This window comes from Mauremys reevesii, linkage group 9 (assembly GCF_016161935.1).
Source record: "Mauremys reevesii isolate NIE-2019 linkage group 9, ASM1616193v1, whole genome shotgun sequence".
In the NCBI taxonomy this organism is placed as follows: Eukaryota; Metazoa; Chordata; order Testudines; family Geoemydidae; genus Mauremys; species Mauremys reevesii.
The window spans coordinates 82,744,872-82,759,519 of record NC_052631.1 but is presented as its reverse complement, the minus strand read 5'-3'; the positions used below and the strand labels follow the sequence as shown (position 1 = coordinate 82,759,519).

The 14,648-nt window shown below is 46.1% G+C and overlaps 1 protein-coding gene across 2 annotated transcripts in view; it reads right to left on the bottom strand.

Annotated features, from left to right (window-relative positions):
• Positions 1-14,648, bottom strand: part of LOC120371478 (vascular endothelial growth factor receptor kdr-like) — a 122,634-nt gene that overhangs the window by 102,835 nt on the left and 5,151 nt on the right. For both annotated transcript variants that reach the window (XM_039487257.1, XM_039487258.1), the window contains exon 2: positions 2,675-2,802. In XM_039487257.1, coding sequence (XP_039343191.1) covers positions 2,675-2,802 — 128 coding nt within the window. The remainder of the gene's footprint in view (positions 1-2,674; positions 2,803-14,648) is intronic.

The window sequence follows — 14,648 nt, the reverse complement described above, 5'->3', positions numbered from 1 at the left end:
TTCTTGGCAGTTTCTACAACGAGGCCAATGACTGAGATGGGCTATGGAGGCTGAAATTGCCCTCGGAGGGTTTCCTCCAAGTCAGTAACGAGGCACAAGGGCAGAGCAGTATGTGGCAAAAAAAAAAAGAAAAAAAAAAGCCACTGCTGGTGCGATCCCCGTTCAGTGGCTAAATAGATCTTTCAGTGCTGTCAGCTCTTTCACCCAGCATTACATACACGTTAGAAGCTTAAATGGCAAGTCCAGCCCTGGGATTCTTGTGACTCAGATGATATGTGGTTAGCTGGGATCTGTTTAGTATTAGCAAACTGCACCCGTTCTCATAAATATTTAAAGGAGAGAGAGTGCAATCATTTTAAAGTATAATGGTAATCTAAGGAACTTAATTTATGATGGAAAAAGTACATTTGCTACAAGAATAATAAAGTGTAAGAAAGCCGAATTTCATGGTTTGAGGGCTATGTATCCTTGATGGTTAGAAGAAGAGAAGAAAAAAATAACCCCACTGAAGAGGCGCCTTACAGCAGTGCACACATATTACATTTCTTCATCAAATATATATTTGTACAAAAAAGAAAAGGAAAAAAGGAGTTGACCCCACATGAAGGTTCCGTTCAGTATTTTTCCTCTGTATTGCCTATCGGAGATTAATTCTGGGAAAGGATGTTCTAAATTTGTCTGGTCATTTTATTCCCCCTGCCCTCCAAGCTTCCTCTTTACACAGGAAGCAGCCACGGTGGCTCCACACAGCAGCAGGAATTTCCCAGGCAAGGGAAAACAAGGAGCGGGGTTTCCATATAAGGAAGTTTGGGATGGCATGAGAGACTCCCTAGTACACACACACCTATACAAGTGGGTGCATCCTCTCTGACGGCGACGTCTCCCTCACCCACAGCCACCTTCCCTTTGGGCTATAAATTCCACTCCCACGCCCATCCGCCTGTTAAAGCCGAAAAATTCTTGGGTTGGATTCCTTTGCAGTTCACAAGGGAAATGTGCTGAGATTTCATTTGTCTCCGTCACCAAACGGCCATCATCAGCTTGTAGCAAAATGAAGGACATTTGCATCTGTACTGAGAAATTGCTGGTGGAGAGACTGATTCAACACCAGGTGGAGAAAGGATAATACCTTGTGAACAGAGGGATAAACCTTAAAACCCAAGGACTTCAGGGCTTGGTCCAAGCTTTTAGGGCCATGTTCAGCCCTGGGGTAAGTCCGGTGAAGTCAGCAGAGATACTCCAGGGACAAATTTGGGCCTCTAATGGTTTAATAAGAGGGGACTTTCTCAGTGCCCCCACTAAGGATGAGAGGAAGGTGAGGGCAAGCACTATTACAGCCAGGGGAAGGAGTGGGGTTCTGAGAGTGGAGAAGGAGGAGATGCACTCAACCCTGCTCCCCCTCACTTTATCTCCTGCCCCTTATACATAAAAAGAGAGATCAGATAATGTAATAAGGCCCAGCGCTGTTCCCAGTGACGTCAGTTGGAGTTTGGCCACTGGCTTCAATGGAAGCAGGGGCGGCATCTCAGGCAATCATTTCAGGTGCTGGTTGCTTCCTGGGAGGGGGAGACATACTGCAGTCAAGAGGAGGGGAGGATGTTCAGCACCTCCCAGGAGAGGCTCATGGCGTCACAGGATTAGGCCCTACATTTATATGTTTGGCTTGTAAAAAAAAATGCAGTTAATGCAGCGAAAAGATTTTAGCTGCACTTTCCTTGGGGATCAGGCATTTGCACCACCAAACCTACCAGCCCATTTGGTAGCTACTGGCCCCCTTGTCAGCACTTCCAGTAGAAAGGTAGAAGATTGCATTGGCAGGGAGAATTAGCTCCTTTCCTATGGCAAGAGGAGAACTCTCCAGAACAGGCTGAGGCAGATTGGCAAGGGCAGAGTGAAGGAAATGGCACTGCCGCTTCTCACTCTGTGTCTCTTCAGGGGATGGTAGGACAGTTTCCATCTTCAGTCCAACATGCAAATAGAAAGAAGCATGATCCCACAAGGTTGGGAGCCAGGAGACCGGTGCTCTATTCCTGGCTCTGCCTCTCCATGGCCTTCAGCTAACACTTACTGAAGTCAATGAAGACACCCTGATTGAGTTCAGTGGGTCTTTAATCCTTTCATCACCTTCTCTAATAGGCAAAACTGGCTCTGGGCTCTTTGGAACAAAAGCAGTCCTGGCATAAGCAGGTACAAGCTCTAGTGAGGGCAGTGGAAGCTACACCAATTTACACCTGAGTTTGGCACTTTGCTGCAAAATGTGAAATAGAACAGACAGGTGTAAGAGTGCTCAGCAGGTACCAGGCTACAGAACTGGCTAGCTTGCCATCTGAAAGACAGAGCAAGATTCGTCACAGAATATTTTATTTTCCAAAAAAATGAGCATCTTCTCCTCTGTCTTTGCCAACATATTCAGAAACATCAAGAAATAAGTTGGGGGAAATAATTTGCATAAACTCAGTCTAACACTAACAAAGGCCACATGTGGTCAGTGATAAAGCACCGTGAAGAATTTAGAAGGATTAAGGTGGATTTTGGAGGCCTTTGCCATTCTTCTAGTCCCATCATCTTTGCTCTAAAGCTCACCCATCTTCACAAGCTCCTTTTTATAGTTTTTTACCCGGCTTTGACTCTCCAGATCTCTAAGGGGTTGGGGTAATCTGAAATTTCCACTTACCTGTCGAAGCTTGGGTTTGATATCTGGTGAGGTGACCCGGCAGGGTATGACAACCACTTCGGTAGTATTCAATACAAATATCACTTCGGGATATTGAGTGTGAATCTGAACAAATGGATTCTGGTGGTCTGCAGGAGACAGAACAGAATGGTATTGGTTTGCAAAATTGTTCCTTGGTATGATTGGCATTGCAACATTGTCATAGTAATCTTCTGTTTAGGTAGGATCTTCTAATGAGCCCACATTGCTGCATTCCCTCCTTAGGTACACGAGGAGTTATACCTGTTACGGTACTACTTATTCATGGAAAGCAGTGTAGTTTAGAGGTTACAGCCAATGAGTAAAAATCAGAGCTCCGAGCTTCTAATTCTGTCTCTTACAGACTCGCTATGGGACTTTTGCATGTCACTGTACCTCCGTTTTCTGGATCTGCAAAATGAGGGCAAAAATACTGACCTAACTCGCAGGAATACTGACACTTAATGTTTGAAAAGTGCTTTGAGATCCTTGGATGGAAGGTGTTTCCTAGTCCAAAGTTCAAAGCTGTTTATATTATCATCATCATAAACAGAAAGCTATGCTGAGGATTGCACTCCTGTATTGACCTAACCATTTATTTGTATCACACTGCTTTTCAAGTTCACTTTGTGAGTGGAAAAGCCCTACCAGCTACAGCTCTGGAAGACTGTGGAATATTCCCCATAGGAAAGTGGTGGAAACCCTGATGTCAGAGACATCTAAAACCAGACTAGAAGAATCTGTTTTGCACTAGGAAGAGGATGGGTTAGTCGACCTGTAGATCTGTAGGGCTTCCTTTATGTTTGTCATAATGGATCAGACTAGAGCTGATTGAATAGTAAAAATAAAAATGAAATGTGTGACTGTTTTAGCAAAAAAAATTGCTGTTTGGTTTGCTGTTATTCATGGGGATTCATTATTTGTGAGTATTCCGTTGAGCATCAGGGAGTCATGAAAATGTTTGTGACTCTCTAAAATTTCCTGAATTTTATTACAAATGGTGATTCATCCAAAATTTGTGTTGAAATTAGGATATTGCTTATCCACTGTCTATTACTGTCCTGTTAAAAAGTTTCAGGAACCAATCAGATAGTAGAAACTATATCATCTGACTTATTTGCCAACCACACTTTACATGAATTGTAAGCTGTTTGGGGCCGAGGACTTTTTGTTATGTGTATGTACTCTGTATAGCAACATGAGGCCCCCTATCCTTGGTTGGCGCCTCTAAGGACTACTTCAGCACAAAATAATAACTACCACGTACGATGAACAGTGACTAACTCAAGTGAAGGGTTTGAACATCCCACAGCCTGAAAGTCATTCTGCCAAAGCATTCTGTGAACATTTGTGGATAATGAATTTGCCCAGAGGAAATTAGGATCAGTCTTCAAATGAATGCTTAACTACCCTAAAATGGGGCTAAATTTAGGATGAATATTATCTGTAAGGACTATCTCATGGGTCACTTTAGTCTGGTGTCCTGCCTTTAGCAGTGGCCAAATATCTGATGACAATAAAAATACCCACAGTGCTCAGTTGGTCAATGAACTATACAAAGGGAAAATGTTCCTTCCTGAGCCGCTCAGGTGATCAGTTTCTGTCCTGAACCATGGAATTTGTTTACCTTTATATCTTAGGGTTCTGTTTTCTTCTCCTTATGCACATAAGACATGAAATGCTTTTATGGAGAGGTAAAAGAGATCACTAATTAGTTTGAAGAGATACAACTGCTGTTTGTCTACAACTTATCCCAGTGCCCCATGGTCCTGTGCAAATACATTAAAGAGCCTTGGGCATAACTACCAAATCAAGATGGCAACATTATTTATAGAAGTTTGGTGCCTTTTCCCACCGTCCAGCAGAAAGAGGTTTTCCATAGAACAGGAAAGAGAGCAGGGTCCTTGGTGTGGTTGTTGTTTGACTTTGTATCCACCTGCCACATTCAGTGCTGAGGCTGTGGTATTTTTTCAGGAGATGTTTTGCTGGACAGTTCCCCGATGTGGAGATCACAGCCCGGTTAACCTATCCATGTTGGCTTTGGTTGATATTAAGGGACTCCAGCAAGTCTCCTGGACCAGAATTCCCCAAAGTGGCATTAACCAATATCCCTGCCTTTTATTCTGTGCTTTCCCTCTTTTTTACTATGTACTGATCTCAAACTATAGAATGTTGTTGCAGTATCCAAATCAAAGACACATACTCTCTCGCTTCTTCCCGGGACTGGTCTCAGAAACAAGCAACATAAATATGGTCTATTTTTTTAAAGGAAATCAACTGTGTGATGTTCCAGGGTTCGTCAGGAACATGTCTAGTTGCTGCCACGCCAACACCCTGAGATACTTCCTGATTCAATCGCCTAGAATGCAGGAACCTGGTGGCTGTTTTGTGATTGAGACACCTAGCTAGTAGGTAAGGGACCAAAGCCATCAACTCGTTCCATAGGTCACTGCAGTAGCCATTGATGGTGATGGCAACTTGTGATGGCTGCTGGAGGTGGCTGGAAAATTGTGAAAAATTTTAGTTTTCAGTTTAAAATGGGCAAAATTGTTCCCTCAATTTTTTAGCTAATTGGTGGGAAAAGTTAGGGGGAAAGGATGAAAAAAATGGAATAAAAATTTCCACATTTTGTCCTCCATTTCTTGGGACCAGATCTAGCTACTATGGAGCAGGGTTTGAACAGGTGATGCCAGGGTAAAAGGCTGCATAGCCCATTACTAATCCCCTGAGACACCCATTCCCCAGCAAGTATAATTGTGTTTCTTCTTGGGGATTTATTTTCCTGTCACAGAAAGAAAAGTGAAATAATTCTATGAACTTAAAACAAATCTCCAACTTCTGAGCAAAGTTGCTGTGCACTGTTAAACAGTGGTCATGCTCCACCCCAGAAGTGGCTGCAATTAAATAGTGGGTGAAGTATTTCTCATATATGTAAAATGTGTATATGTGTTGAATTTTTCTGGCTGATAGATGCTATATAAATATATTTATTATTGTGCTTGCACCAAATTTGGTCTTCAATTTCCAATATGCCACCTGATCACATGGATGGTTCTAATCTTGGATAATTTTTAGGTGCGGAAGAGGTATCTCTACACAGCAATTAAACACACACGTCTGGCCCAGGTCAGCTGATTAGGGCTTATAGATCTCAGGCTGCCGGGCTGTAAAATTGCTGTGTAGACCAGTGCTTCTCAAAGCCAGTCCGCCGCTTGTTCAGGGAAAGCCCCTGGCGGTGTACCTGCCACATCCACAGGTTCAGCCGATTGCGGCTCCCACTGGCTGCGGTTCACTGCTCTGGGCCCATGGGGACTGCAGGAAGGGCGGCCAGCATGTCCCTCGGCCTGCAACGCTTCCCGCAGCCCCCATTGGCCTGGAGCGGCGAACCGCAGCCAGTGGAAGCCACGATTGGCCAAACCTGCGGATGCCGCAGGTAAACAAACTGGCCTGGACCGCCAGAGGCTTTCCCTGAACAAGCAGCGGTCCGACTTTGAGAAGCACTGCTGTAGACATTTGGGCTCAGGTTGGATCTCAAGTTCTGGGACCCCACGAGGAGGGAGAGTCTCAGACCCTGGCTCCAGCTGGAACTCGAACATCTACACAACAATTTTTAGCCCCGCGGCCCGAGCCCTGCAAGCCCAAGTCAGCTGACCTGAGCCAGCTGCGGCCAGGCTGTGGGTCTTTTATTCTGGTGTAGATGTTCCCTGAATGTCTATCATTTCACTGCTGGGAACCTGGTCATCATATTAGTCATATTTATCAGAGCCAGAAGCTCAGTTCTGCTGGTGCTTGGTGGTGGTCATTAATGACCCTCAGAGTGTACAGGGAATGAGATTTGGGCTTTCCCTTTTCTTTCAAAAACACAATTCAGGTGACAAAAGAAAACACAGAACTTCCTTGTATTTTCTCACCTGGTTTGGGTTTTCTACCCCATGACTGTGAATTCATTTGGGAATATCACTGTTCAGTCCTTGGCTCATGTGATTGCTCTTTGTTTAAAGAATGTCACTGAAAAACATAAATGCTACCACTGATCTATGGAACTAATCTTCAGATAATAACCAGCTCTCCTCTGCAGCCAGGATTCCTTTAATCTGTCAGAGAAAATTCAGCTCTTAAAAATACAAGTGTGTGTGCATGAGAGAGAGGAGGGTTGAGGGTTCTGTAGGAAAGTGGATTTTGTTTTTGTTTTTGGTAGCTTACTTAGTTCAAGTTTTTTACTTGCTGGACTGGCAGTAGCAAGCCTAGTGATCCAGGAGTACTGTCCAACTTGGTTACCTAGACGCAGAACCAGAGAATGTGCCGATGTGGCTACTTTTGTGTGTACCCAAAAAGGTCAGATGTCTATGGACAATGCTTTACAAAAGGCACTTGGGTCACTGTGCAAAGACCAATAACGCAGGATTAACGTCCAGGGAGCTACTACAAACAGCTGATCACAAGCTCTTCAAAGCCTTGTCTGCACACTTTCTGAGCAACAGTGAATTTAATGTGAGAGATCAAAATAGGAGGCAAAGAATTCAAGCCAGAATGACATTCCTCATTTCAAACGATGTCCTTTCGTTTCAGCTTCTGTTCTATGTCAATGATGGAAGTGATTGCTCCTTCCTTTGTGTTGGTGTGTAAGGAAATACATGCTTTGGAGCAGGGGAGAGCTGGAGAAAATATTATGGACGGGCTGTTAATTAGAACCAAAATCCTGGATTTAGGAAATTTTTAGCACACATCTCAATTTTCTGTCTGGCCCTTATCTCCACACTGGGTTGAACCAAACCACTAGCCTGAACCCTGGAAATCTGAGGCCAGATCAGAACTCTGTGGCTAGAGCCTAACTCTAGTATTCATATTAATGGGAGTTTCATCTCCCATGGCTTGGCACAGCAATAGGTTGCAGCAATGAGTTTTAAAGGCAAACGTCCCATTTTGTCCAGTGCGGTTTTCAAAGTGGATCTGTTACATTCTGTTATATTTAGTCATGTTATGGAGCATGTGTCTATGCTTAATATCTGCAGTGAGTTTTAATCCTACTTTGTACCTCTGCATTGTCACTGTCTGGCTAAACAGTACGAGCGAGCATCCTGCTTTAAAAGCAGGGACACCCTGAGCAAGTTGTGAAAGTCTTTTCCGCTTGTAGGCATGACCTGTCCTTGTATTTAGTTATGGTAAAAACAAAAGTCAATGAGTTCATATATATTTGCATCAACAGTAAAACTACATCTGATTTCTAATTGTTTTTTAATGGCAGCCTGCACCTGAATTGCCATTTTATGGACAGGTCTAGCCAGTGGCTAGGATTAAACTATCCCAGAGCATGAGCTGCAGCCTCACTTGGAAGCCAAAATATTAATCCATTCCCCTGCAATGACAATTTGAAATCTAGATGGTGTTTAAAAATGTCTGTGCGGTTGAGCAATAGATACGTTGGCAAAGGCGATTTCTGGGTTATTAGTGACTTGGCTGGGAGAGGAGTTGATGACCTGAGATGGGATAGGCTGTTAATCCCAGTGTGCACTTAATCAGGATCATTATTCTTACTATATTTAGAAATGGGGAAAAAATCGGGGTGTTGATTTTTTTATGGGTGATTGTTTTTCACAGGGGACATCGAGTTTTTCTGGAGAATTACTGCCCTGTGCATTAGCCAGATTACTGGAATTCCTAGCACAGCACTTCATTCAATTTATGAAGTCTAAGCAGGAGCCGCTCTTCATCACAGCACTACTCATCTCACGCTGCAATACAGTCATAAGGCCCAATCCTGGAATCTTTACTCATGCTGAAGTCACTGCACTGCTTCTGGGTAGAAGATGCTAGCATGGATTATGTTGGCAGGATCTGGCCCAGAATACTGAATTTATGGCATAAGATTTATGGCAAGAGACCATAAACACAGAGTCATGATTTAAGTCTGGCTTTCAGTGGCAAGTGCAGCTGGGATTGAGGAGGAAAGGCATTACAGCCATAAATTCAGGTACTGATACTAGGAGGTAGGATGAGTGAGGCTGGGGAGATAATGCTTTGTGCATAAAAGGTCCTCATTGTACATCTCTCTTTAGTATGGGGGGGTGGGAGGGAAATCAGATCCCCAAGCTCTGAAGAGTAATTGCATGGTGAGCAACAGAGTAAATCTTCATTCTGTTTGGTGCCCATTTGTCGTCTTCTGTGCTGAGTTCTGAGCACAGGTGCCGACTTTCCAATGTGCCATGAGGTGCTTGACCACCGGCTCTGACCCAGGCCCTGCCCCCACACCACCCCTTCCCCAAGGCCCCGCCCTGCCTCCTCCTGCCCCCGCTCCACCCCCGCCCTGCCTCTTCCCGCCCTGTTCCACTCCCTCTCCTGAGCGTGTTGCACCCTCGCTCCTCCCCGCCAGTGCCTCCTGCACGCCGTGAAACAGCTGACTGCAGCGGGCGGAAGGCACAGGGAGAAATGGGGAGGCGCTGGGGGAGGCCAGGTGAGGAGCCGATAGCGGGGCTTCTGAGGGTGCTCAGCACCCACCATTTTTTCCCCATGGGTGCTCCAGCCCCGGAGCACCTACAGAGTCGGCGCCTATGGTTCTGAGCCTTTACTACTGTTCCTCTGGGGAAAATCTCTGACTATGAAGAAACACAACCCCATGGCAAGCAGACTGCATCTGTACTGGAGGAGAGAGACCCCTCCCCTGGCATAGAGCTGGAAGCTGGACACGTCACTTTACAGATAAACTAAGCTGCGGCAGTTTAGATTTGTCTACATTAGACTCTTTTACCCAGAGCTAACTGATTGCCAATTACCCTAAGGTGGTTAACATGTTTGTAAAGACTGGTGTGGACACTCCCTTTACAAACATGTTAACCACCTAAGGGTATGTCTTCACTAGCCATGTTTAACAAGGCTGTGTAGTCGTGGCACCAGCGCTGGTGAGAGCTGGTGCACTGTCTACGCCGCCACTTTACAGTGCTGAAATTTGCAGTGCTTGGAGGGGAGGGAGGTTTCACACCCCTGAGCAAGAAAGTTGCAGTGCTGTAAAGTGGGAGTGTAGACAAGGCCTCAGTTAACCGGCAATCAGTTAACTCCAAGTAAAAAACAAGTTGAATGTAGACATGCCCTTCCTTAAGTAAAAGATGAGCAGCTACTTGCCTTCACTCTGTCCTCAAAGAGGGTCTATATTCCAAGCCAATCGGCCAGCTGGTGTAAATCAGTGTAGCTCCACTGACACCATTTGAGGATTTGGGGCATGTGTACTGTGGGTACCTTCACAGAACAATAACAGAGACACCCACATCTTGTGAGCAGCTGCACGCGCAGAAATTGATGGGAGTGGAATGAACTCAGCACCTTCCAAGACTGAGCTGATACAGAAAAACTATTGGAGAATAAATGCGCTGTCTTTTATGTCAAAGGGGTGACATTTTCCCCTGCAGCCAGGCATGGCAATTTCTCCATGGATTCTATCCTACAAAAACACCCTTCCATCTTGGAGGATCTTAAAACAACAAGAATTTACTGTGGGCTGTAAAACTCATTACACATGAAGAAAGACAAGAGCTGCAAAATATTAGTGACTTATCAGCTGTCGCTGTAGCCCCAAGGCGAGGGAAAGGCCCCTTCTCTTGGTCCCGCAGACTGGCTGTCTAGCTCTACAGGTCAGTGGAAGTTTGCAGGAAGCTGCCGTCAGGGCAGGGTGTTACTGTTTACCCAACACAGCGTAAGCTCCAAGCAGGAACATACACAAATAGAAGAGCTGGGGAAGCAGTAACAGCAGGATAGCTCAGAGGAAGAGGGCCTGGTGTCCAGCTGCAGTCACAGAGCCAGGCATAGGCGTCAAGTATGTTGCAGACAAAAGAAATTCAAAGATCAGGTGCCTGCTAGACCCTTGTTTAACTTAAGACAGGAAAGCCCCTAATGTTTAAACTCTTATTATGTCCAGTAAAAGATTAATTGTTATTTGAGATGATCTTAGGGAGGGTCCCTTTTGACTCAGCTGTAGAATAGTAACTGCCAAGCCAGGGACCACAATGTTCCCATCCCAGTTCAAGCCTCTACTCTGACAGCATGCAGGGTGTGAACACAGCAGGGCCACACACCAGATATGGGGCTCTTCTGCCCATTGGTTACATCTGTTCTATTGTCTGGTTCAGTGTTGTTGTAGCCGTTTTGGTCCCAGGATATGAGGGACCAGGGAGTGAGGTAATATCTGTTATGGGACCAACTTCTGTTGGTGGAAGAGACAAGATTTTGAGCTTCATGGAGCTCATCCTCAGGTCTGGGGAAGGTAACCCGGGAGTTCAACCTAATACAAGATGGGACAGACTTAAGCATAAGGGGTTCACATGTTGTAGGAGAGGACTTAAAATGAAGTGGGTAGTAGGCAGCAGGGTGTGTTACAAATTGTTGTAATGATCCATAAAACTAGTGTCTCTGTTAAGTCCATGGCTTTTAGTGTCCAGCAGAGTTATCAGTTTAAGGTCCCAGGCTTGTCTTTTGAAGGTGTTATGCTGGCTTCCTTTAAGGACTGACAGATCGGATATGGAGTGATCACTTTGGGGAAAGTGTTCACTCGTGGGTGAGAGGGTGTTTTTATCTTTTAACATGTTTCTGTGTGAGCTCATTTGAGAGCGTGCTGATTGTCTGGTTTCATCCACATAGTTGATGTTGGGGCAGTTGAAGCACTGTTGAGGTGGGCCAGATGTTGTGATAGGCAGGTGTAGGACCCATGGATCTTGAAGGTGTGTTACAGGGGGTGTTGATCATCATAGCAGTGGAGACATGTCTGCAGGTTTTGCATCTGTTGTTCTGGCAGGGTCTGGTACCACTTTGAGTTGGTGTGTCCTGGTCTGTGGGGAGCTTGCTTCTGATGATGAGCTTGGTGAGGCTGGGGCATTAAAGGCCAGAAGAGGGGGTTCAGGAAAGATTTCTTTCAGGAGGTGGTCCCCATCAAGTATGAGTTGTAATTGTTTGATGATGCCCCAGGTGGGTTCCAGCGTGGGATGATAGATGACAGCTAGGGGTATGTGGTCAGTGGGGTTTTTGTTCCATGTTGAAGTAGGTTCTCTCTGCGTCTTATGGCTCATTGCAACAATATGTAACACATTCTGCAGCCTCCGACCCTCTTTTATCCTATGACTGCCAAGGTGTTAATTGCCCACTTCAGTTTAAGTGGTTTCCTACAACATGTGTCAACTCCTTATATATAACAATCTGTCCTACCTTCTATTTAGCTTGAACACTCTGGTTACCTTTCCCAGACCTGAGGAAGAGCTCTGTGAAACCTGAAAGCTTTTCCCTTCCAATACAAAATATTATCTCCTCACCCATCTTGTCTCTATTGTTGGGTGGCATCTGCAGCATGGGTTAATGGACTAGTCCAGTGGTTCCCAAACTTGGCATGCCGCTTGTGGAGGGAAAGCCCCTGGCAGTCCAGGCTGGTTTGTTTACCTGCTGCGTCAGCAGGTCCGGCCGATTGCGGCTCCCACTGGCCGCGGTTCACTGCTCCAGGCCAATGGGAGCTGCTGGAAGTGGCAGCCAGTACGTCCCTTGGCCCACACTGCTTCCAGCAGCCCCCATTGGCCTGGAGCAGCGAACTGCGGCCAGTGGGAGCCACGATCGGCTGGACCTGCGGATGCGGCAGGTAAACAAACCAGCCTGGCCCACCAGGGGCTTTCCCTCCACAAGCGGCATCCCAAGTTTGGGAAACACTGGACTAGGCTATAGTAAACTTATTTTCACTGGACACCTAAACCAGAATTGGAAACCCTTTTTCCCAGAAGGCTCAGAGCCCATTCCTGGCAAGTTGCTGAAGCCAGTGAGACTTGAAAGCAGGCAGCATCACACAGCAAGAGCTCAGCATCTGGCAGAATCAGGTCCCTTGCGAACCAGTGTCTCACACAATCCCCACGAGTCAAGAACTGAAGGCCCTGTGGTTTCAGAACTTCCTCGGAGAGGCACACACAGGGTTTCTTGTAAGATTTTCAGTATTTTTTTTTCTGGTCCATGTGTATCATGTGTGTACCATGAGAACGGTTTGTTTTGTGAGATCTGTATCATATTTAAAGGCATGGGGATAACACCACCTCCATGAGGTAGGTCGATGTAGTTAGGTTGACAACGTGTCAGTGTCGACACTGTGTTGCTTACATCGACTGTTTCTGCCTTTCAGAAGCTGTCCCACAATGCCTCACACTGACAGTTTAGTTGGTGCAAGCGCTTCTGGTGAGGATGCGCACCGCCGACACAAGGGGTGTAGTGTGGATATGCAAAAATGATTTAATTACCGTGGTGGCTGTAACTTGGGTCGACATCATTTGTAGTGTAGACTGACCCTTAAACGTGTAGTCCTTCTGGAAATCTGTGAAAGCTCCCTCTAATATAGAAAGGTGTGTTTTTACAGTATCACTTGGCTTGGAATAGCATCAGTCAGAATTTGTCTCCCAAGTTGACAGCAGCCAACCACTTTTGGCCTGAGTAATTGCTAATTATGACACAGTTAGATAAGGAAATGGGGGGATGTGTCTGGTTTTGGGTGTCACTTAGATAACATCCTCCTGCAGTTCAATCAACTGTAGTCACTGACTTAGTGGCAGTAACTCATGCTGTGCTGGCTTGTCAGAGCTTACGCACCAACTCAACCTGAGAGTGCCTCTTAGGATCTGGGAGACTGTTCAGAAATGAAGGTGCTCTCCTCCTTCCTGGATCAGGACCGGGAAGATCATTTTGGCAGCCTGCAGCCCAGTCTAAGCTACATCCCCATTCTGCGCTGGTCTAATTCTCCCTAGAACATGCCTGCCAAGCCCTTCCGTCACTGTGAGAACCAGCTACTTATCTGCTTGGCTCAGCGCTGAGTGAAGAGGGAGCGCTAGCCTATCTCGGCTGGCTGAGTGTCTGGCAGAAAAGTGCAGCTGTCTCCACAAAAACAACAAAACCAAAGAAACCCAACCCGCCGGCCTCCAGCCGCTGTTCTCATTGGTAGTTTCCACCGCAAAGCAAGCCAAAGTCAGTCCTGTCACCGCCGCCCTGTGTGTCTGCATCTCACATTCAGATTATCGCTGCAAGCTGTCAAGAGAATTAGGGAGGCAGAAACCGGCTTCAAAGAATGTCAGAACCAAAGATGAGCTAATGTGAGCGGTGCTTTCATGCTCTCCCATCCTCTCCAGCCACCTTTCAGTGAGGAAGAAGCGGGAATGGGGCGGGGGCGCATCCTGTACCAGAACTGAAAGCATGTTACATTTGGCATATAAAGAAGAGACAAAGGTGGATTTGATCTGTTGCTTGGTCCAGTGTTTATAAACCCACCCACTCCTCCCAATGTTTGCCTCAGCAGGGAATTGCTCTTGTGACTGACTGGGCATTTCTTGCTGTTCCAGCTCATGAGCAGCAGCAGCAGTGAGATGTGTGCTTTGGCAGTCTGCAGTCCTGGCTGGGTGTTTCCCTCCTCCCTTCTGGCTGGCTCAGGGGGAAGGAGAGGAAAAGGGAAACTTTAGATGTTCTCTAGGAGGCTTTATGCAAAAAGGACTGAGCTGCATCACAGGGGTGGTGTTGTGATGGGTCCAGTGAGGTTGGAGCCGTGAGGCCAGCTGGACAGCTGGGACACTGGGCTTTTGAAGTACCTGACTGAGGGAGGAAGAAGGAAGCCACTTAGAACTCAACTGGTGCCTCGTGAAATGATCTGGATGAGTACTAGAGGCATTTGTGCTAAAAGGGGAGTGCAAACGGAAAAGGGAGATGGTAAAAATGGCATGACAGGGCCACATCCAGATTCTCTCCATCACTTCCCCATCTTTTTGATCAGTTTAAAAAAATCAAAGGCTGATTGTTCTACCTGCCAGCACTGCAAAGCTTGTGCTGATGTCTAGAAGCCTTGCTGGGCTCATTCTGGCCCATGGGTTATCAGTGCAGCTGATCAAATGACATTTTGTGAATTATATTTGTTGTGCCTTTCGTCCCCATCCTCTGTCCTGCTCCCAAGTCCTTCCCTTTCCCT